This window comes from Equus przewalskii, chromosome 11, assembly GCF_037783145.1.
Source record: "Equus przewalskii isolate Varuska chromosome 11, EquPr2, whole genome shotgun sequence".
Taxonomy (NCBI): domain Eukaryota; kingdom Metazoa; phylum Chordata; class Mammalia; order Perissodactyla; family Equidae; genus Equus; species Equus przewalskii.
The window spans coordinates 23,338,854-23,362,669 of NC_091841.1; the positions used below are offsets into that span (position 1 = coordinate 23,338,854).

The window sequence follows — 23,816 nt, forward strand, 5'->3', positions numbered from 1 at the left end:
CCCCACTCTCTGCCTCTTGCTCCACACTGACTGTTTTCTTCCACTGCTAGCCCTGCACAATGCCAGCTGAGAAGCAGGAAGGACAAGATGCCAGAGCTGGTGGCTTATTTATTAGCAGAAGGCAGAGCCAGCAACTAACATCACTTACGTGTCAATCGGGGCCCGGAACCCACTGTGGGAGAGACGGGGAGCGGGGAGGGATATGGGTCAGGCCAGCCAGGAGGAGGGAGGCCTCAGCTCCCGGACTCCCTGGAGAGCCTGGGAATTTCCGCCAAAGATGCCTCCCTGCCCTTCATGGGGGCAGCCAGTGTCCTTCTCTTGCCACAGCCACTGCCCACCCTCGAGGACCACCCTAGGACCCTGAGGCTCGGTCTTCCCTGGCCACCCCCTCGGCAGAGCCCAAGGCCAGGTGGGGCTTTCCCAAGTGGGCAGGTAGGGATGAAGGGCGCCAAGCTTACTTGGTGCTGCCACACTCGACCGCGGCCACCTTCATGGCGGGCAGTGTCTGCGAAGCCACGGGCTCGATGGTGAGCGTGTTGTCCTCCACGGCGGCCCGGACCAGCACCGAGAGCTGTGGCAGACCAGGGCGGCAGTGGGGGCGTGGTGAGGGGCTGGCCTCTGGGGGAGGGGCTGGGCCCCTGGCTGGCCACCCTCTGCCTTCCCTCACCTCCTGCATGGTGAAGTCCAGACAGGGACCCACATCCTCCCGGTACACCCTTTCCAGGAAGGGGCAGGTCTTGTCGAGGGTGGGCGATTCCCTCCAGGCCTGGAACTCTGCAAACAGGACTGTGTCCACCTGCGGGGGAGGGCGAGCCAGGTGGGGCGGTCAGGAGGCGCGCTGGGGGCCAGCACTGCGGAGGCGGGCGGAACGGGCGGAGCCGAAGGAGGTGGGGAGCCAGGGAGGGTGCAGGGCAGGCCCCAGCATGCCAGCAGGTCTGTCCCCAGTGGCCGTGCAGGGGAGCTGAGTCGCTCTGCACCAAAGAACTCAGAACTCATTTCTAGGGGTGTTTTCAGTTTGCTGGCACTATAAGATTACAGTCTTGGGTCCAGGGTCTTGTCCTGAAGACCCTCACCACCTTCTTGAGGAGGAAAAGAGTGACCCCACAGGTACCCACAGGTAGCCCCAAGTACATGCAGCACACGCAGGAGGGAACACACACAGGCTGCCCCCTCCGGAGAGGCCCCTCGAAGGCCGTCCTGGGGCGCATGCAGAGTGAGTGAGGCTGGGACGGGGCCAAGGGGGTGGCCCCTCTCTGGGGCCGTTACCTGCCGGGAAAAGGAGAGACAGGTAGCGGAGGTGGGGGCCACGGGCAGCTCCCCGGGCAGGAGCTGCCAGGCTGGCTCGTAGGTGAGGTGAACCACCTTGCTGGGGACCACACAGAGGAGCAGGGAGAGGAGGGGGGGCAGCCCGGGCTGGGCAGGAGGGCCGGGGCGGGGGCAGACAGACAGACAGACAGGTGCAGAGAGACAGACAGGAGGAAGGAGATGTTAGTGTCCAGTCGGAAGCTCAGAACTCAGAAGGCGGTCAAGAGGCCAGGCCTGCAGCTCCTCCCCAGAAGTTCTGGAGACATCGGGCAGGATGGGGCTGGGGGCTGCCTTGGCGTCCAAGACCCCAGGAAGCTGAATCCCACTACAGCCATCGTGGGCGTTCGCTGGGTGCATCCCTAAGCTGAGCTCCTGACATCTGTGACTCAGTTCCTCCCATTGTCCCAGGAGGGAGTGAGGACACAGAGGCACTGACAGGGGAGCTCACTTGCCCAAGGACCTGCAGCCAAGGACATCACGGCCCATTGTCCAGCCCAGACCAAGTACCCCTGTACCCAGCTGATGGGAGAGGGAGGCAGCCCCCCCAAAGGCCCTGTTCATCTTGGTACCACAACCAAAGGGCACTGAGGACTCTCAGTCTAGGGTGTCACAAGGTGGTCCTGGCCTCAGGCCTGAGGGTGCACAGGGCCCAGGTGGTCTCTCCCCAGAGGCCCAGTAGTGTGGCCTCTTCAGGTGGAAGACTGCCCAAGGGCAGGCCCTCAGGCCCAAGGCCAGCCTCAGGTGCAGAGGATAGCCCTTACTGCTTGGAGGGGCGTGGAGGGGGTTATCAGGCCTCCCAGATTGTACACAGCAGAGGCTGAAGGCCAAACCAACCTCATGTCACAGGGAACCTACCCACTGCTCACAGCCAGAGGACACAGAGGCCCAGAGAGGGCAGGACAGTCTCCAGGTCACACAGCCAGGGGCTAAGCCAGATCCCCACTGGGCCCCACTGCCTGGCTGACAGTGGGCACCGTCTCCTGCTCCTGTGTCCACCGCCCGCCGGCCGCCCCTCACCTCTTTGCCCTCTTTGTCTGGAGGGAGGGTGTGTCCCGCAGTGGGGCACACGGTGGGGCAGAGGGTGCTGCTGGTGCTCTTGTGACGCAAGTGGCCCTTGCGGGGCCCGGCCTTGGTGGGGCTCAGGAGCTGTGGGTGGAGCTCCCGGTTGGGAGAGGCTGGTGTGGACGTGATGACTAGTGTCTTCAAGGCTGTCACCTCTGCCTGCAGCATGTCGATCTGGCGGGATGAGATGGGCGTCAACCTTAGCCCGGGGTTGACACCACCCTAGCCTGGGACAGTGCGCCCCCCAGCAGCCACTAGCACCTAACCCCACCTGTTACCCTTGGAAGAGCCTCTGTGGGGACTGAGACGCCCATTTTACAGAGAAGGAAACTGAGGCTCAGAGCGGTGACATGGCCTGCCTGAGGTCACGCTGTAAGCCAGGACTCTGTTAGATGCTTGTGTCTGGGAGCTGGCTTGGGCCTCCCACTGAGGGGCCCCCAGGAGCTGGGCAAACGAGCCCCAAGAGGGGAACCCATTTGCCCAGGCTGCCATGGCCTGACTGAGGTCTCTGCTTTGTAAGGGGGACATGGGAGGAGGGAAAAGAAGTGACAATTACCACAGGATCCTCCCAGCCCCTGAAAGGCCCAGAAAGGTCTCTGTGGTGCCGTGGACACACTGCCGGAGCCCCAGGGAGCCGGGCTCACACCCCAGTGGGCCGCGTTTCAGCTGTGTCATCTCGGACACCTCTGCGCCACCTTCTAGGCCTCAGTTCACCCATCCCTGCCGGCCCCACCAGGCCCTGCGAGGGTCTGACTGGGTAGCGAAGGCCGGTCCTCGAGGGTCTGGGCGGCGGGACCCTCACCTTGCCCCGTGCCTCCTTCAGCTGCTTTTCTGATGCCGCCTGCTTCATGTTGGCTTCTCGCACCATCTTGTGGGCCTCCTGGGAAGACAGCAGGGTCCGCATGCGGGGTGAGGAGCTGATGGATGGCCAGCAGACCCACTCCCCAGCCTGCCCCACATGCCCTGGTACCTCGAACAGGCTGGCCGTCAGCTCCTCCAGCTCCTGTTCCAGCTGCTCCCGCACCTTGGACAGCCGCTCGCATTCCTTGTCCTTCAGCTTCAGCTCCTGGGGGGCACAAGGTGGATGGCTGTCAACCCCACGGGGGCCCCCAGGCCTGGCCAGTCCTGGTGGGACCAGACCCATGGACCAGGCTCCATTCCTCAGGTCCTCTTCCGGGGGCCTCTGGACCCCGAGCTTGCTTCCTCTGCTGCCCCATGCTGTATGATGCGTTTTCTATTTAGCTCACAGCACGAGGCTGAAACCCCGACTATCAGTCCACAGGGGTTGGAACAGATTTTCAGAGATGTCAAGACTTCTAAAGTCATTTACAAGTCACAGGAACCAGTCTTTGTACTTGCCGCGTGCCCAGCACGGGCCTGACATGCAGTTGGCCTCGAGAGGTGCATGCTCTCTCCGGGCCATGGGCGAGAAGCCACAGCTCTCCCAGGTGGGCCCCTGGTCCCCGAAGCCCCCTCCCCACCCTCAGATCCCCACCTTCTGGGCTTTGTGCAGCTCCTCCTTCAGGAACTCCGAGCCCTTCTCGCGGATCTCCATGGAAGAGCTGCGCAGGCGCAACACGTCCAGCTGGGCGGCTGCAGGGTCCTCCTCCCCCTGGGCCTCCTCCCCTACAGAGGCCTCGGCCAGGCCTCCTGGGGGCTCCCTGAGGCTTTTGCAGGGGCCCACACTCTTCCAGGAGACCGGGGCAGCTTCCAGGGGCGGCGGGTGGCCCTCATCCAGGTGAGGCTGGCTGCGAGGCAAACAGCAGATATGGGGGGTGGTCCTGGACCTGAGCCCAGGGACCGACCCCAGGGAATGCACCTGCCACTCTGGGCCTCAGTCTCCTCATCTGTAAAATAGGGACACTAGCAGTAAGGCTATCACTGGGTTGTCACAAGGGCAGGATGACCAAGCATGAGGTCTCTTGGAGGCAAGGACAGGACTCATTCATCTTTGTCCGCCACCCCTTCCAGCCCAGGGCCTAGGCCTGTGCTTGGCACACAGTAGGTGGTCAGCACACAGTGGGAGTCAGTGTCTGTCCAACAGATGTCTGTAAATGCATCAGTGTTGAGAATCTAAGTTTCTACTTCTATAAGGTGGGGACAATCCCAGTGGCTGCCCCCTCAAGGGTCACTGAATGGATCAGAGTTGCACATAAAACCTTGGCACACAGGAGGCCCTTAAGTGGAAACTGCTTTGGTCGCTATTGTTAATGCAAATTTACACCCTTTAGAGCAGACCAGAGAGGAAGGACCCAGGCAGGGCTGAGGCAGGAAGATTCCGCAAAGAGCTCAGGCAAGGCAGTGCCACTTCCTGCCCCCTGGACCTTGTGGGGAGCAGTCCAGCTCTCTGCTGATCTGCCTTGTGAGCTCAGGCAAACACTCCCTCTCTGGGCCTCAGGACCCTTCTCTCCCTGAAGTTGAAGACCCTAGAGGCAGTTGGGGGGGGGGGGGGGCACCAGCCTCTGCCCTCACCCCCCGCCCCCATCTACACCCACCCCTTCGCAGCAGACCCTGAGGAGGGAGGGAGGGAGAAGGCTCGGCCAGCGGTGGTTTGTGCCAAGACAGCACCTCTGGACTCGCTCACTCAGCAAAATCCGGTGGCTCCTGAGCCAGCAGCTTCTGAGCTGCAGTGGCTGGCCTGAGGGTGGGGGGCTGGGCTGGGCCACTGATAACAGTGGGGAAGTGGAGGGGAGGGGGCTCAGAGGGGCCCACATGGGAGGGAGGAAAGACAAGGCCCAGGAGGGTCGTGGGATTCAGGATTCCCGCAGGAAAAGGGCGAGGCAAGGCTGGGAACCAGCCCCTTCTCCCTGTCCTCTGGACCCTGGGATGCTCTCCAAGTAGTCCCTGAGCCTCAGTTTCCCCCAGGCAACACAAAGGGACTGGACACCCAGGGACCCTAGCAATGAGCCCATTCCGAAACCTTCACACGGCCCCGTCCAGCCACTCAGCCCAGCCCGCCCTCTGCTTTGGAACTGGCCCAGAAAGTGGCCTTGAGACTCCTCAGGCTGGGTCCCGCCTGGCAGGGATATGGGGCTTTGAGGAATAAAGTGGCAACACACATCCTTCACTCTATCAACTGTGTTCATGCCACACGGGGATCTTTCCCAACACCCTTGTTTGGGGACCGGGGGCGGGTCTTGTTGGCAAGGGGGGTCCCTGACGCTTGAGGGACTGTGGCCGTCGTCTGGCAGCCCTGAGCTGGGGTCTGCACCCAGGGAACTCGCACAGTGCCAGACACTGTACAGGCTGCTCTGCCCGTGTTATTTATTTATTTTTTTTGAGGAAGATTAGCCTTGAGCTAACATCTGCTGCCAATCCTCCTCTTTTTCCTGAGGAAGATTGGCCCTGAGCTAACATCCGCAACTGTGGGATGCCTGCCACAGCACGGCTTGATAAGCAGTGTACCGGTTTGCACCTGGGATCTGAACTGGTGAACCCCGGGCCCCCAAGTGGAATGTGCGAACTTAACTGCTGCGCCATCAGGCCGGCCCCTGCCCGTGTTCTCATTTAAAACTCTGAACAGCACTCATGGTGTTGTCCCCATTCTACAAATGGGGGACAGAGTCTTAGAGGGTTGACGGAACTTGCCCAGGGTCTCACAGCTGGTGGGAGGCAGTGGTGGGATGGGCGGTCTTCAGCCCAAGCCCAAAACTCCCCAGTGGGTGAAGGTGTGAGTGGTGGCGCTGGTGCATCTGCCTGGGGATCCAGGGCTGTGAGGCCTGGGGTGCTGCAGGAAGCTCCTCCTTGGCTGTAACAAGGAAATCTGATCCAATACTGGCCCAAACTGGCTGCCCAGCCTCTGCTCAGGCCCAGAAACCACCTCCCAGGAGGGAGAGCCAGGCCCGGGGAGCTGCGGCTGACAGCGGGGGCCAGAGTCGGGCAAGCCCGGGGTCCACGCCAGGCTCTGGCCTGGGGTCCACGCGAGCCCCTGGGACTGTCGGGGAGATTCTCTGAACCTGCTTCCCCACCCGTGCGATGGGGGTAACGACCTGCAGGAGGTGCGCTGAGACTCAAATGAAGAGGTCACCACAGACAGCACCGAGCAAAGAGCGTGCAGTCTGCGGCCACGCCTGGCAGACACCCCTGCCGCGCCTGCCCAGGCTCTGGGTCCCACAGCTGAAACCACAGGCCCCAGGGAGATGTCCCCGCTGGCAGTTTGGAGACCTGGGGCCCAGCCCCACTTCCTCGGGCGAGAGAGGATGGCCATGGTCACTCAGTCTTGGCGGGGGCAGCAGACCCCACCTTGGGGGCTGCTCACTTCAATAGAATGAGCAAGAACTGGAGGCCAAGGGTGGGAGAGGACCCACAGGGACAGCATAGGGCACAGGGCAGGGGCCCAGGGTTCACACACTCAGCCTCGGTGCGTTTCCCTCTGCCAGGACCACCCCGCCGTCGCCCACGCCCCCTGCGTAGGAGAAAAAGGCCGTCAGCCCCTCCAGCAAGGGCCGAGCTTCATCCACCGGTGTGGTCTGGGCCTCTGGCCACAGGGAAAGACTCTCACTCTCCAGCTGGTCCAAGGGCACGGGCTGGGGGTGTGGCTGGACAGTCCCCCATCATTTTCCCAACAGGCTCTCACTTCAGCCCACTACTGGGTTGTGGGGATGGGTCTGTATTTTGCAACCAGAGAAAAGAGTGGCTCTTGGAGGCCTGGGACAGAGTCTTGGTGATGTCCCCCCTCCTCCCGGTTGGAAAAGCCCACTGGGAAAATCCTAAGGGCAGAAAGCATGGGAAAAGCAGGACCCCCACCTCCCGTAGTCCCTAACTGCCCAACACCTAGGCCAGGGGTGTAGGAGCAGGAGAAAAGAAGGGCCCGCCCTGTAATGGGGGGACGTCCAGCCTGCAGACACTCGCCTCACACTTCCCGGCTGTGAGGCCAGCTCCAGCGAGTCAGAAATTTCAGAGGAAGGCAGGATCCCAGACCCCGGGGTCCAGTCCAAGCCATAATCCCCTATTATCCGCACACTTCAGAACCCCCAGGCCAGAGGCCCGAGAACCTGGGGATGAACGCCTGGGGCGATGGGGGACTCACTCCTTGGATGAACACAGCTTACCACTTAAGTGCTTCTGTGCTAGGCACTCCCCCCGTCCCAAGTCCAGGTCCATGGCCTCTGCTCAAACCTTCCCAGTCCCTATTCCCTGCAGAAACAGAGTCCAGCATCCAGGATACGCTGCAGGGGCCACTGGGAAGGGGTCTGCTCAGGGGCAGGAGATGGGAGGAGTCAAGGTCAGGGGGAGACGGGGCAGCCAGCACCCCCCATCCTGAAGCCGGCTCCTCCGCCTAGAGCTCGGCAGGCGGTTCACACAGGAAAGGCCCCGCTGGGTCACTTCCCCAGGAAACACACGAGGGTGGGGGGAACGAGGCAATCCCCACCCCCCTAGGCCGGCCCTCGGAGGCTAGCAGGGCTTTTGTCCCCATCCACAAAAAGGGCAAAATGAGAATGAGCACTGTTGGATCCTATGAAACCCAGTCACCCAGCAACCCCCACTGAGCCAGTGTCCAGAGGTCACTTCTGGGGCCAGAAGGGCCCAACGAGGGTCCTGTGTGCTCCTTCCCAGCCCTGGCCTGACCAGCCTGCCAGGAGGTCTTTCTGCCCCTCCGTCTCTCCCCCAGGTCACCTCTTTAGTTAAAGACCCCCATGCTAATGGGCATAACGGGTTCATGAAAAAGCAGAGCCAGAGCCAGCGAGGGAAGCTCTGAACGGGGAAGGGGAGGGCCAGGAGGACACCCTGGGACCCCTCACCCTCTCCCTGGGCCAATAGGCTCGGCTCCAAGGAGGCTGCAGCTGGTCTGGTCTGCAGGAATCCCAACCCAAGGTCCAGTTCTGAGACAGCGCCAAGCACAGGGTCCGATTCAGGACCACGCTCCCCCATGCATGGGCAGTCCATCAGCCCTGAGGGCACTGAGGCTGACAGCCAAGTGACTTATGTCCAGCAGCCAAGGGGGTCCCAGGAAAGGTTTCACATCTTGGCTCCCTGACCGGTCTGCAAGCCCAGCCAGGCTCAGCCTACAGAAAGGGGCCACGTCTTCAGCTCCAAACACACAAGTATGTCGGATGCCTGAGCTCCCACCCCCAGCCATGTCAGCCCACCACTCCACGTGTCCACAGATGTCATCCTGCGTGAACCCCTGGATGCCACTGCAGGGAGATGTTCTCCCCAGCCCCGTTTGAACGATGAGGCACCTGAGGTTCAGAGAGGGATGGCGACCTGGCCGGAACACACAGTGACAGGGTGGGAAGTGAACCCAGAGGCCAGGCACCAGAGCGCCCAGTGACCCGTCACCCAGAAAAGTCCTGACGGGAGGAAAGAGGATGAATGGTGGTTTCGGAGAAGTGAGGCAGGATGCAGACGGGGTTTGAGGAAGTTTGCGACAGCGCCCGCTCCAGTGGCGGTGGTGGCAGAGGGGTTCCACCCAAGACTGCTGTCTAAGCGAGGCAGGCCTGGGGATGGGAGGGGACATGCAGAGGGGACACACAGAGCTAAGTGACCTGACTAGAGGATCGCTGGAGATCAGGGGCTGGATAGGGGGACAGAAATAAAAATTACAGTAAATTAACTAAAATAATTAAAAACCAAGGAAAAGGTGAGTGAAGACAATTGTACCGGGGATGGACATGAGAACTGGGAGGGGGTCTTTCAGGAAGGGGAAGGGGGGGTGGCTGAGGCGTTTGGGAAGTGGCACGTCCTGTAGGCGGCTGAGGGGAGGCACCGGGCCAGAGGGAACAGCCACAGCGTGAGCCTGGATGAGGGGATGAACGACAGAGGACGGAGAGCCAGAGAGCCAGCCCGGACATCTGAGGAGGAGCCATCCCAGGCGTTGCAGGGAGGGCTCCAGAAGAGGAGGTGTCATATACGTCATCCATGGGAACAGAAGAATGCCAGGGAGGCAGGCGGTGCGGGACCCTGGGGGTGGGAGAGGGAGGGCCTGGACCACTCCAGGAAGGGGGAGTCAGGTGTGGGGGGGGGGGCGGCGGAGCGGTGCCTTGTGGGAGGACTTGGAGCAAGAGCAGGCGAAGGTCAGGAACAGCCTCGGGACGGTAAGCAGGGATGTCAGAACACCTGAAGCAGGTGGGTCGGCCAAGCCTCTCCCCACCACAGCCCCAGGCCTGCCAGCCCGGCCCAGCCCAGCCCTGAGGACGGAATCCAGCCTAAGTCTCCACTGGGAGCGTGAGGGAGCTCACTCTGTGCTCCTGTGGAGCAGGACACACAGCAGGTGCCTCATAGCCGCCTCTTTAGTCCTAGCAGAATCTTGACCCCACGACCTCAAACACCCAACACATAGATAGTGAGCACCTATCACATGCCAGGGACCCCGCCAGCCCTGATCCATCGGATCCGCAGGGTCGCACAGATTCTGGCGTCTGGCACCACTGAGCCCCCTTCTCATGACATTCTAATTCATTTTGATCCCCCTCCCGGACCTGTTTTGGGCACAAGCATTTGTTGGGCACAAATCCTGTGCAGACACGGGGACGGTCTAGGACAAACAAGACTCTAAGGAGAGTCTGAGCCCTGCGCACAGGTGTGCTGATTAAGGAACAGCAGGAAAGACATCCCCACCTGCTGAGGGGGAAGGGTAGGTAGGTAGATCAAGGAGGGCTTACAGGAGGAGGGGACAGTGAGGGTTGCCCAACTCCTTCCCAAGGAGGAGGCCCACCTGCCTAGAGCCCCCAGGCCATACTTCAGACGACATCTCAGAGCCTGTAGTCCTCTGTGACTTAGGCCTTGCAGATCCAAGCCCCGTAGGGGAGCCGAAGCCCAGAGCAGTTAAGTGACTTGCTCAAGATCACACAGCCCACCTGCAGCCCTGGAGCTCCCCAGCATCCTGCCTGTCACAAAGACATTCTCCCATCCCTGGGAGGTTGGAGTGGCCTCACCTCAGTCCATCAGAGCCTGGCCCTCCCTAGAGATAAGCAGGATTAGCACCATCTGTCAGAGGGGTAAACTGAGGCTGAGGGGCTGCACGCACATCATGTGGCCACCCAGCGGCAGGAGACTAGTCCAGAACCCAAACTCTGGCCTCTACCAACCAAGTCTCAAGCGCCCAGCTCTGTGTTAGCTGCAGAAGTACCCAAGATGTCGTCCTTGCCCCATCACCTCGGAGCTGGCTTGACACCCATGACTACGGACATGGGAAACTGCGAGGGATGGGGAGGGGAGCAGCCGGTTTGGAGGAAGCTGCCTCTGGGTTGAGAGTTCAGGGCCCACTCAAGGAGTCCCAAGGAAGAGGGTCCACCCAAGCTCATGCAGGGTTCTGCCCCTGCCATCCACCCCGGGGGAGCAGCCCTGGGTCGAGGGCCAAGGGGTGAACTGGCACCAGGACCTGGCCATGAACAGCGCCGTCGCCCAAGAGAGAGATCTCAGTTCATCTTAGAGCTGAGGTCACCAGGCCCCAGAGACATCAGTGCTTTGGCCAGGGTCAGCGAGTCCTAATCCCAGATTCCTCCTGGTCTAGGAAGAAGGGTCCCGAGTATCCACCCGCCCAGGGTTATCATGAGCTACTGGGGCCACAAGCACAAGCAGCTCAGTCAGTGACCTGGGCAAGTGTGACCCCCAGCAGGGTCCCTCCCCGCTGCTGCTGGGATCTGGGTGAGCTCCTCGGATACCAGGCCCCCAGTGGGTGCGGGCAGCTTGGCCCCTGGTCCTTCAATCCCTGCTGCCGATGTTCAAGTGAGGGGTCCCTACAGAGGCAGTGCTCAAGGGAACCCCAAAACTCTGCCTCTGACTGCCCTGGCGCCCAACTCCTCATTCTGCCCTCAGGCTGTCCATCCTCAGTTAGGAGGCTCTGCCCCTGGCTAGGCCCTGGGGGATCCAAAGGTACATAAAAGAAGTGAGCCAGACTGAGCATCACGTGGGGGTCAGCCTGGTTCATCCAGAAGGGTTCTGGGAATATGGCAGGGAGGCTGGACTGGGGATCTTCTCCAGGACCTTGAGTCTTGTTGACTCTGTCCTTAAAGAGAGCATCCACCTACTGGTGGATGTCTGTCTGGCCCTGGCCTGGATGTCTCCAGGGAAGGGGCCTGGATCACTCGCCACCCCATAATCTGCTCATTTTACCTAGAGGCCCAGAGAAGTGAGGCCGTACTCTCAAGATCACACAGCAACTTGGTGGCTGTGTTTTGCCTGGGTGCATCCATCACCAAGGGGGCACAAGCTTCCTCCAGACCAGGCTGCTACTCAAACACAGCTACCCCCCCACCCCCACCCCACCCCCGCCGCCCCCAGCAGGCCTGCCCTAACCCCTCCAGGGACCACCAACACACCTCAACCGCTTTCTCCCTAAACTCAGTCGCCTTCCCCAGGGGCTCCATTCCAAAGCATATACACGTTGCTTCAGCTCTCTCTCTAAGTGTCGGGTCTCTCCACACCTCACCCCTCCCAGGAGTCCATTCTCTCAGCAGCCCCTGCTGGGGACGAGTTTCCCCATTCCTCCCCTAGCATCTCAGCTCAAGCCTTGCTAGGTGCCCTGGCGTCAAGCGGATTCAGCCCGTATCAGAAAACTCTGCAGCCCTTCCCTCCCTCCCCAGCTGGGGCTGGGAGGGGGCCTTGTCCTGGGACCACCCATCTGGCCCAGTTCTGCACAGGAATGCAACCCATCCCCACTCTGGCCGCATCTCCCCAGGTCTTTCCAGGCCATGGCGACGAGGAAGTGTCTGCTCAGCTCCATGAGAAGAACACGACCTTTCTACACAGACAGGGCACACCAGGTCAGCCAGGGACCGGGACCTCCCCTGAAAGCCAATAAACAGATGTGGGTCCTGGGGCCAGAGTCCTGCCTGCACGGGGGTCCCATCCCACACTCCGAGCCCGGTGGGCTCCAGGAGCCCCAGAGAGGTCCATCAGTTTGCTAGCTTCCTTGGCAGAGACTCAGCCCCTCTTTCTCAATTGCACTGCTTTCCAAGGTTCGCCCAGCCTGGGGGGCCCTCCTCTAGGTGCGGACCCCAGACTTACTCGGGCTAGTCCACCACCGCCGCCCCCCGCCCCATCTCACTTGCACTCCAGATGAGCTAGGGGGAGTTGGCGCTGTCCCTTCGGGACGCTCTGCCGCCCACCCCTGGAGACACCCCCTGACCCCTCCCCGCGGAGTGTCCTTCCATCTCCGGTGGCGAGGGGGCTCGCCTGTCCTCGTGCTAGCGCGCGCTCCGCAGCCGCGGGCCGGGCTGGGGACGGAGATCGCCTCCCGGGGCGGGGCGCGCGCCCTGCAGGGACCCGCCAGCCTCCAGCCCCGGGGGTAGCGGCGGCCCGGGCAGGCGCCGAGCCGCGAGCGCGCGCACCTACCCGCTCCACATCCCGGCGCCGGGGGCGCCCGGGCGTCGCTCCGCCGCGCCGCCGCCGCGATGTCCCCGCGTGGCCCCCGTGCCCGCCGCCGACTCCGCCCCGGGCCAGCCGGCCTGCCCGCAGCCTGTCTGTCCTGCCCGCAGCCCGTCTGTGCGGCTCCCGCTGGCGCCCCGGCCCGCAGCCCCGCGGCGACCCTGCCCTGAGCGGGTCACGTGCCCGAGGGGGTGGCCCGAGGACACGTGCCCGGCCCCGCCCCCCCGGCGGCCGGCGCTGCGAGCTCGCGCGCGCTCCCGGGGACTCGGGCCGCTCGGGCCGGGACGGTGCGACGGCCGGAGCGGGGAGGAGCAGCCTCCGCAGCATCCCGCGGCCGGCGTCACCCGCCGCCCCACCAGCGCAGCGCCCGCCCCGGGCCGCCCCGCTCAGGAACCTGCAGCCGCTCCCGGGCTTTCGGCTCCCTGATTCTTAACGGGTTGTCCCTTAAGGCCCGAAGACACCCTCCCACCCCCTCTCCCAGCTCCCCGGCCATCACTCCTTCTCTGGGCGGCCTACTCTGTGCCTTTCCCTGCACAGCATCCTGCCTGCTGGGAAGGGGGACAGACCCCAAAACAAGGGTTCTTTGTCCTACTCTCTGAGTGCTTATCTCGAGGGAGGACCCACATCTCCAGCCCCAGCCTCTCCCCACAGGGGCCTCCCTCTTGCTCTGACCCCCTCCCCCCACCCCCTCCCTCCCTTGCCCACCGTCTGCTCTCTGGGGAAATGCACCCCCCTACACACACCTGTCTGTCCCACAGCCTCTACAAAACCTTTCCCTGAATCCCAGACCAGTGGCCATCCGGTCCCTCAGTCCCTCTGTCCCCTATCCTGAGCCCTGACTATCGGCCTCAACTTCAGCCTGGATCTGGAGCCAGTGAGAACATAACCCCTCTTCTCTCCTGCCAGGGATCATGGCTCCCACCCTGCGTGTCTCAAGGAAGCCCGGGAGGCTGGGAGGAGGTACCTCCCTTCCAGATGCTACCAGAACTCCTGGCACTACTCTTCCAGGCCCACACAGCAGGGTCCCCACGCTTGAGTTTGTCAGGTCTTCATTTGGGGACACGTATTTCATTCTTTCATTCATTCCTTCAACCACCCCTCCTGAGTACACACTATGGGCCATTCAAGGGCTGGGGACTCAAAGGGAAACTGCACAGACCCAGGCTCTGTCCTCCTGGGGCTCCAGCATGGTGGGGAGGTGGGGATGGGGGACATATTCCTAAGGACCTCCACTTCCATGACTACTGCTTGCCCTGGGCTCACCTTGCTAAGTCAATGGTGTCTTTGTTAAAAATAGAAAATAGTACTCCTTTCCTAGGTGGGCACAGCCTACGCCAAGGCACAGGACTTGGTGAGTGGAGGGCAGGCTGGATTTTATCCCTTGCTCACTTGCTTTCTTGGCTGGCACCTTGTGCAGTGAACAACTTGGGCAGCCCTCCATGACATCCCTTCTGACTTTCCAGAATCATTCCACGCAGATCTCCCATGCCCTTCACTCTGCAGGGCAGTTGTTTCCACGACTGTGGTTTCCCAAGGGCAGGGACCAGCTCCTTCTTGCCGCTGTTTCTCCACCCACCCAGCCCAGCCCAGGGTCTGGCCCAAAGCAGATGTCATCGTGTGTTTGTTGACGTGAATCGTTCACCAAACAAATGTTGAGCAACTGCTGTCTTCTTGGCCCTTGCCCTATTCACTATTTAGGAGACGGGGGAGATGACGCCGAAGGTGCTCAGGACAGGGCCCTTACCCTCCAAGACTTCACAAGCCTGGGCCGGAGATAAGGACTGGCCCACGTCGTGGTAACCCAGACTGGTGGGAGATAAGGGGTGGAGGGGGTGGCAGCCCAGGGCTGTGGACCCAGAAGAAGAGTCCTCGGTATGGGAGGGCTGGTGGCTGTGGAGGCCTGTGAGCGAGGCCTCGAAGGACAAATGCGGGTTCCCACTTGGGAGCACTGACACCCCGGTAACTCACCAAAACTATCCTGTCTCTGTGCATCCGGTTCCCTTGGACTCCCAGACCTCACCAGCTCCTCCCCCAGCCTGGAGAGCGCTGTTCCTCCGCTGAAAAGGATGGGCTCAGAGAAGTTAAGGAAGCTGCCCGATGTCACACAGCGAGGGGTGGTGGGGCTGAGATCCCTTCCACCAGTTTTATGAAAAGAGAGCCCAGAAACCAGAGGGCTCCCTGGAAGCTGCAGCCACGTACATTCAGACAATAAGGGGCACCTACTAGGTGCCTGGCTGGCAGGCGAGGAGGGAGACATCAAATGTATGTACTCTGCCCCCAAGCCACTGCCGTCCCCAAAGCTACCTGGTACTCCCCTTGCCAGCCCCATCCCCGCCTGGCAGCCTTGCCCACAGACCCTTGGCAGGAGGTAGATGAGGAACAGGAGTCTGCCAGTTGGCATCACCCAGACCCCCATTCTGGACTTAGGTCTGTTCTGAGCTCACTGTGTGACCCAGGATGAGTGTCTTGCCCTCTCTGAGCCTGACTGACTCTACATCCGTACAACCACCAAGTTGGACAATCAGGGCCACCCCTGTGGCACTGACCTTGTAGGAGGTTCCAGAAATTCCTCAGCGTTCCATGTCAGGCCCCTGTCAGGAGTCTGGCTTCTCACCCACTCCCCCAACGCCCCGGCAGGGTGGCAAGATTGCCCCCTCCCCTCCACGTCCCGGGGCACCAGCTCACCTCTCTGTGTCCCAGGGCTCCTCTCTCAAGTTCCCCTCAAGTGCAAGGCCCAGACCTGTTGGGGCATCACAGACAGTCCCCGAGCTCATCGCCAGGAACACAGGGCATGTCGCTCGGGCAGGGCACCAGCTGGGCTTCTCAGGGGCGTCCATGCCTGGAGGGCCAGACCGAGGGTCCCTCTGGAGACTGCCAGGCGGGCAGGTGGCAGGAACCTTCTCCCCACCTGGCCGAGCCTCACACTAACCTTTGCTATCTCTGTGGAGCAGCGGCTGGCCGGGGAGGGAGGCGCCTCCCAGAAAGGCCTCTATCTCCTTAAACCCCATAATTATTAACTCCTGTGGCTCATCGGGCAGCAGCAGACGCTGGGGCCCTCCTTCCTGGGCTCCGGGCCACGGAAGGTGAGACTCCTCGAGGGGAGGTGGGGGCCTTCCACTCAGCCCGCAGACGGGGCCGCCTGTCCCCTCCCCGCCCAGCTTGGCGAGTCAGAAAGAGCCTGTGCGGCCCTGGCCTTCCACTAGCTGGCTGTGGGGCCTGGATAAGGACCCTCATCTCTCCCCCAGTCCCTGGCCTCAAAATCCCTTCAAAACTTTTTTTTTTTGGTGAGGAAGATTGGCCCTGAGTTAATATTTGTGCCAATCTTGCCCTATCTTGTATGTAGGGTGCAGCCACAGCATGGCTTGATGAGTGGTATGTAGGTCCATGCCTGGGATCTGAACCTGTGAACCCCAGGCCACCGAAGCGGAGTGTGTGAACTTAACCACTACACCACTGGGCTGGCCCACCACCCTTAAAACTTTTTAACCACCAACAAAAAGGGACCACTTAGTGTGGCAGTTAGAAAAACAGGCCTGGAGTCAGACAGGCTAGATTCAACCCCACTTCCAGACCATAAACCTTTGGCCATGTTAGCCCCTTTGTGCCTCAGTTTCCCCAAGTATAGAATGGACTCTCACCCTCTAAGGCACACCAGGCCAGCTGCTATTGCTCAGACATGCCCTATATCCTCCTTTCCACACACCATCCCTTCTCTCTGCAGCCTCCACCCCATCCCAACCCAGCCAATAAATTTCTCTTTACTCATATGCCTCCTCCAGGAAGCCTTCCTCTGTGAATTGCTTTCTTCCTCTGCAGGCATTGGGCTGCAGCCTTCAGACACATGGTCTGCCTTGTGTCATGATGAATGCCCTGTGGCACCGTTGGACTCTGCTACAAGGACTGAGGGACAGAGGCTGGCCCACGCTTATCACTGAATCCTTGATGCCCCCTCCCTGGCACATGGTAGCCTCAATCCATCCATGGGATGGTTTGAATATTCCACTCTGTCTCATTTGCCCTGACTTCTTTTTTTTCTTTTTTTGAGGAAGATTAGCCCTGAGCTAACTACTGCCAATCCTCCTTTTTTTTTTTTTTTTTTTTTTGCTGAGGAAGACTGGCCCTGAGCTAACATCCGTGCCCACCTTCCTCTACTTTATACGTGGGACACCTACCACAGCATGGCTTTTGCCAAGCAGAGCCATGTCCGCACCCAGGATCCAAACCGGCGAACCCTGGGCTGCTGAGAAGTGGAACGTGCGAACTTAACTGCTGTGCCACCAGGCCGGCCCCACATTTGCCCTGACTTCTAATCCTAGTTCTGCCATTCCCTGGCTGTGTGACCTTAGGCAAGTCACTTAACCTCTCTGGGACTCGGTTCCCCCATCTATAAAATGGGAACAATTCTCCCCTGTGAAGTTATGAACACCAAGGAGGAAACATTCGTGAAGTGTCTGCCGCAGCGAAGGATGAAAGACAGTTTCCTGTTCCCTTCTCCCTTGCCTTCCCTCTTCTTTCCTGTCGGCCTCTGAGTTCCCGCTGGGGAGAAGCTGCCAGTTCCTGACTAGCAGTCACGCCCCGGATAACAATATCTCCCGGCTCGGGCTTGGGCTGCAGGCTCTCTCAGCCTAATGCAAACCAGATGCTGGCCTCCCCTTCCTGGCAGCGAATTTTCCATGGCCTGCTCCCAACCCCTTCCTGTTTTTGCTCCTCACTGGTCCCCCTGCTAAATTCTCCTGTGCCGCCACCTTCCTCTGCAGGGCAACCTCTGGGCCCACCTGGAAACAATTAATGGAAAACAGGATGTGTGAAAGGAGGGTCTCCCCATCACCCCCACGTGGCGGGAGGGCAAGGCGCTCAGCCTGGCTGGTGACAAAGTGTGTGGAAATGGTCCCTCCCTGCCAAGCCTCCACCAGGCCCCTTGCGGGGGGGGGGGGGGGGCAGTCAGAGTCACTCTCAGGGCTGTATAGAAAGATTGGCTACTTTCTGGACATTTAGGCACAGGTGAGACTGCAGGGGAGCTGCGAGGACCTTGTGCTTGGCGGTCACTTAGAAAAATCAGAGCCAGAAGAGGTCCAGCACCGTCCTGTTGTGGATGAGGAAACCGAGGCCGGGACACTCATCCAGGGTCACTGGTGAGTCAGAGCCAAGGGGCAGCTGGGTCTAGGACTGCTTGCCAGTAAGACCTGCTGCCCCAAGTCACCCCCCCAGGGCTTGCTATCTCAGAGTCATCCTGCCCGCCCTTCCCCCATCACCACCACACTGAGCCCGGTCACAGGGGAGGCTCACAAGGCGGCCGGGTCGCTGCCCAGCCGCCTCCCGACTGGCAGGCGTGTGCACCTGGCCCAGCAGACCTGGATCTTCCCCACCAGGGCTGGGGACTCCCAGAGGGAGGCTCAGGGCAAGCCCTCTGGGGGGTGTGTGTGTTGGGGAGCTCTTCCCTTATCCTCTCAGCCAAGCGAATCTCCTTGGGGCAGCCAGGGCTGGTGGGGGTGGAGAGGCCGTGAGGACTCCACCATTTCCATGGAAACAACAGCCCCAGGGCTCCCAGAAAGCGGCTGGGCTGCCCCTCCCTCCGCCAGCTGTGCACAGTGTTTGGACAACTGGATGAGATGTTTTGCAGCCAGAGTCCTCCCTAGATGACGAAGCTCAGATTTCCAGAGGGAGGGAGGACAGGATGCTGGAGAGGAGTGGAAGAGGCTCCAGAGGTCAGACGTGGGCCTGGAGGCCCCCCACCCAGCCCTGACCAAGACCACTGTCCACCCAGCCCCAGCACGGTGGGAGCCTAGTCAGGCCCAGGCCACAGGGAAGGACTGGGTGGAGGGCGGAGGCTGCAGAATGGTGTCAGAGATTTGGTGGGGCGAACTGGTGAAGTCAGGCCCTGGGGACAGTCTGGGCTTGGGGAAGGGCCAGCATGTTGAGAGCGCTGAGATTCTAAGATAGAGATCAGCTCATCTACCCCTACTCCCATTTTACAGATAGGACAATTGGGGTCCAGAGGGGGCAGGCGCTCGCCCCAGGTGGGTGTAGAGCTGGACAGGTGATTGCAGCATGCCAGGCGTAGAGCTGGGCTGGAACCCAGGCTCCTGAGCCTAAGCTTGCTCCTCTCACTGTCCAAGCTGCCCCCACCCTCCCTCCCAGCCCCCGAGACACACACGTACCCCAGCCAGTGAATCGAATCCTCGTCCTTGCTCTTCCCCCAAAGACACAAGCAAAATAACCTACTCAAGCGTAGTACTCTGGGGTCACAAAGAAAATACACAGACACTGAGTTCCCCACTAGCCTCCAAGGCAGTCGCATTAACCCCCTTGTGGACAAGGGGTGGAGGGCCACGGAGCCAGGAGTCCTGCGCCATTGCCTACTCTGGGGCTGGGGCTCCCCCGGATTCCCCACCGCCATGGCCCAGGCCTCCCGGAGCCCCTGAGTGAGACTGAGAAGACACACAAGTTCCAACCCAACCATTCGCAAGGTAGTTTGAGCCTCAGCTGATTCGTGTTAAAATGGGCAGGATTAACCTTGCTGTACTTGACTCATCATACTGTGGGTGCTGATGGCGAGGGGCGGCGGGTGCCAGTGGACCCCTTTGGGGCCCTAAATATTTCCCAGCAATGAAACCATTGGAAGCTCACGTGAAGGAAGGAAGGAGGGAATTCCCTTGGGCCCAGGTGGGTATGGGAGTCCCACCACGGTGCCTGGGGGAATTTCTCCAAGTAGAACCTGTTTGCCTGCTACTCCCAGCTCCTGAGCAGGAAAGTGCAGCCAACCTAATGGAATTCAAGAGCCAGCCACACCTCCAAGGACAGATATGACTGGAGGGACAGCTTGTGACTCCCTTCCAAAATGGCAGAATCGGGGTGGGGCGGAGAATTTGCTAGCATCTTTACATTCGACATCAGACTTAGCTCGCCCTCCAAATCACCCGATGGTATCCTTCATTGCCTTCTGCTCCCATTTTAAAGATGAAAGAACTGACACTCGGAAACGTTGAAGGATTTGGCGACAGCGAGCAAGTGAGGGAAGTGGGATTTTAATACAGGTTTATCAGACTCCAAAAGCTTGGTCTTATCCCTCCACCATTCGTCCTCTCAGGAGAAGGGTAAGGTGAGGGTTTTTGGAGAAAGGAGGCTTGAAGGATAAGCAGGATTTAAATACACAGAAATGGAGGACAGGCATTCTTTGCAAAGGGACCATCAGGAACAGAGGCTGGGGGGTGGGGCACACCGAGAGAAGCACACCCTTCACTCTGGCTGGAACGGTAAAAGGACTAGATGGGCAGGCTCGGGAGGAATCATGAGAGCCTTGGAGGGCAAGTTAAAGAGTTTGGACTTTATTCTCGAGACTCCAAGGAGACAGTTAAACATTTTTGAGCAGAGAGTGACACGATCAGAGCCCTGCTCAGGGAAGATTCGACGGGCAGCAGTGTAGCATAGAAAATAAAAGTGAATACTTATCAAATATCTAGAGAGTGAAAGACTTTCTAAACTTAGAAGCGTTTGAAGGGACCTCAAAAGAAAAAAAATCAATAGATCTGTTTACATTAAAATTTAAAACTTCTCTGTGTTCCTCCCTTCACCAAAAAATAACCCAAATTAAAAGGCAAATAGCCTGGGGAAAATATTCCCAGCAAATGGCAAAGTGTTAACATCTTTAGTATGTAAAGAATTCACAAAAATCAATAAGAACATGTTCATTCATTCAACAGATCTTTTTTTTTTTTGCTGAGGAAGATTCACCCTGACCTAACATCTGTGCCCATCTTCCTCTATTTTGTACATGGGTCGCTGCCACAGCATGGCCACCGGTGAGTGGTGTAGGTCTGCGCCTGGGAACCGAACCTGGGCCACCCAAGCGAGGTGTGCCAAACTTAACCACTAGGCCATGGGGCCGGCCCCACATTCAAAAAATCTTTAATGAGCACCTGTGCCAGGTGTTGAGGAGATACTAGTGGACAAGACAAAGTTTCTGCCCGAATGAAGTATACAGTTTGGGGTAGGGAGGATTCAGACATCTAATTACAATCCCATGTGACAGGTACAAGAATGGGAAGTATATCGATGAACTCCCAACCTAGACTTGGAGTCTAGGAAATGTTCCCAAGGGAAGAATTTGGGAGTGGGAAAGGGACGAAGGAAAGAGATGAGTCTGGCAAGGGAGTCAGGGCCAGATCACGTGGGGCCGTGTATGCTAGGTAAGGAGTTCAAACTTTATGCTTAAGGACAAAAGGGAGACATCGAAGGTTTTAAGCAGGAGCGTGATGTGATCAGATCTGCAGGTCAAAGAGATGTCTCCTGTGGATGTGTGTGGAAGGGATTGGAGAATTTCCACGTCTAGTGGAACTTGGAGCAGCGAGGAACATTCCTGCCACTAAACTGTGCACTTAAAAATGGTTAAAATGATTTTAAAAGCACACAAACCTGACACACCTAAGTATAAGGACATGGAAAGGCTGAGACTGAAAAAGTTATACCAAGAAAATATATCAAGAAAATACAGAACAAAAGAATGGTGATATACCAGGGGCCAGCCCGGTGGTGCAGAAGTTAAATTTGCACATTCTGCTTTGGTGGCCCGGGGTTCGCCAGTTGGGATCCCCGGTGTGGACCTACACACTGCTTGTCAAGCCATGCTGTGGCAGGCGTCCCACATATACAGTAGAGGAAGATGGGCATGGATGTTAGCTCAGGGCCAGTCTTCCTCAGCAAAAAGAGGAGGATTGGTGGCAGATGTTAGCTCAGGGCTAATCTTCCTCAAAAAAAAAAAAAAAAAAGGATGCTGATATACCTCTATTAATAAGTGACCTTTAAGACAAAAAGCATTATTGAGGGTATAGATGGCCACTATGCAGTTATAGTAAAATGATGGCAATGTTAAGTAAAAGAAAAATCAAACTCACCAGAAAGATATAACAATTCTAAATTAATATGTGCCTAATAACATAGCCTAAAACTAATTAAAGCAAAAATCATTAGCGTTTCAGGGGGAAATTAGACAAGTCTGTCACATTGTATGAGATATCAACAAATCTCTCTCAACTCTGAGTAGATCAGGAAGCAAAATATTGGGAACTGGCAGCAACGGAGACCCCTGGCGTTAGTAGTAAAGGCTAAAATATGGAGCTTTAGATCAAAGCTAATCAAGAAATAATTAGATGCCCACATTGCCTCCCCTACTTCATGCCATTGAACAGCTTTCTCTTTCTTTCTTTTTTCTTTTTTTGAGGAAGATTGGCCCTGAGCTAACATCTGCTGCCAATCCTCCTCTTTTTGCTGAGGAAGACTGGCCCTGAGCTAACATCTGTGCCCGTCTTCCTCCACTTTATACGTGGGATGCCTACCACAGCGTGGCCACTGGGCCAGCCCAACTTTCTCTTTCTGGATCTAGCATAAGACTGGAAATTTATTCTCTGGAGGTGGTAAAACAGAGAGTCTTTGGGCCAGTAGTGGACTGGGGATTGAGCAATTGCATACAACTCTCTTCCCTTGCTTGGCAGCCAGAATAGTGGCAGCCAGATCTTTACCCTCCAGACAGCAGGTTGGAAGAGCCTTCCCCAGGGACCTGGTGAGTCCAAGAAAAGAGAGCTAAAGACCCTAAGATTACTGTTACCCACGAAATGCCAGTCAGAACATCATACTGTGAAGCTCAAGGTTGACACGCTTAGAGCTTCCCATCAAATTTTGAGCTCCCATTCTTTGTTTTTTGTTTTTTTTTTTGGCAAGGAAGATTGGCCCTAAGCTAACATCTGTTGCCAATCTTCCACTTTTTGCTTGAGGAAGATTGTCGCTGAGCTAACATCTGTGCCAGTCCTCCTCTATTTTGTATGTGGGACACCGCCACAGCATGGCTTGATGAGTGGTATGTAGCTCTGCACCTGGGATCCAAACCAGTGAACCCTGGGCTGCCAAAGCAGTGTGTGCAAACCTAACCACTACACTGCTGGGCCGGCCCCTTGAGCTCCCATTCTTGATAATGAGCAGACAACCAAGGATGACTAGGCAACTAAGGAGAACCTCTGACATGAAAGAAATCAAATCTAGCAAACAGAAAAAAAGCAACTTAGAAGAAACAAAAACTCTATAGGGAGAAGGAAAAAAACCCCTATCATTAATATCCCTCAGAAAGAGAAAAAGAAGGTATTGCATTCATGAAAGAAGAACATGATTTCATAAAAGTAAACATTCATAGAACCAAAAGAACTCTTGGAAATTAATATTTTTTAAAAAAATGATGGCAGAAATGAAAAACTCTGAAGAAGGGTTAGAAGACAAAGTGGAGGGAATATCCCACAAAATAAATAAAAATAAAGAAATAAAAAACAGAGAAAGCATTAGAAAGTTTAAGGACAAACTTAGGATGCTCAATAACTGAATAACAAGGATTCCAGAGAAACAGAAGAAAATAGAGAGACTGAAGCATCAGATAAAGAATTCAAGCTCATTTTGCAAAACTGAAGGATATGATTTTTCAAATAGAAAAGGCCCAGCTTGTGTCTAGTTGAGTCAATGAAAATACTGAGATACATCGGTGTATGTTTCCAGGAAACTGAAGACAAAGAGAAGATCTTACAAGTTTCCAAAAACACAAAAATAGTCACAACAAAGAATCTGGAATCAGAATGAATTTGGATGCCAGAAACAAGAAGACAATGGAGAAATGCCTTTAATATTCAGAAGGAAAGTAATTTCCAACCTAGAATTCCATGCCAACTAAACTATCATCCGAGTATATATGCAAGGTCTCAAAAATTTAACTCTCACAGGGGTTGGCCCTGTGGCCGAGTGGTTAAGTTCGCGCGCTCCGCTGCAGGCGGCCCAGTGTTTCGTTGGTTTGAATCCTGGGCGCGGACATGGCACTGCTCGTCAGACCACGCTGAGGCAGCGTCCCACATGCCACAACTAGAAGAACCCACAATGAAGAATATACAACTATGTACCGGGGGGCTTGGGGGAGAAAAAGGAAATAATAAAAATCTTAAAAAAAAAATTTAACTCTCACATACACTTTTTTCAGGAACTGCTAAAGGATGCACTCCAAGAAAATGAGGGGGGAAACCAAGAAAGAAAACCTATAGGTCAAGAGACTGAAAAGCTAACACAGGACAAAAGGGAAGGGAATGTTTAGGATGATAGTGAGAGTAGATTCT

The 23,816-nt window shown here is 57.7% G+C and overlaps 1 protein-coding gene across 12 annotated transcripts in view; it reads right to left on the reverse strand.

Annotated features, from left to right (window-relative positions):
* Positions 1-23,816, reverse strand: part of RAB3IL1 (RAB3A interacting protein like 1) — a 46,793-nt gene that overhangs the window by 5,843 nt on the left and 17,134 nt on the right. For 2 of the 12 annotated variants that reach the window (XM_008543626.2, XM_070565328.1), the window contains exons 2-7: positions 3,863-4,115; positions 3,338-3,433; positions 3,170-3,247; positions 2,323-2,541; positions 668-796; positions 459-571 (exon numbers count right to left, since the gene is read on the reverse strand). In XM_008543626.2, the coding sequence (XP_008541848.1) occupies positions 459-571; positions 668-796; positions 2,323-2,541; positions 3,170-3,247; positions 3,338-3,433; positions 3,863-4,115 (888 nt within the window). Of the gene's footprint in view, positions 1-148; positions 173-458; positions 572-667; positions 797-2,322; positions 2,542-3,169; positions 3,248-3,337; positions 3,434-3,862; positions 4,155-12,645; positions 13,021-15,363; positions 15,518-23,816 lie in introns of those variants that run through there. The other 10 variants (XM_070565332.1, XM_070565326.1, XM_070565327.1 and 7 more) reach the window with 9 other exon arrangements.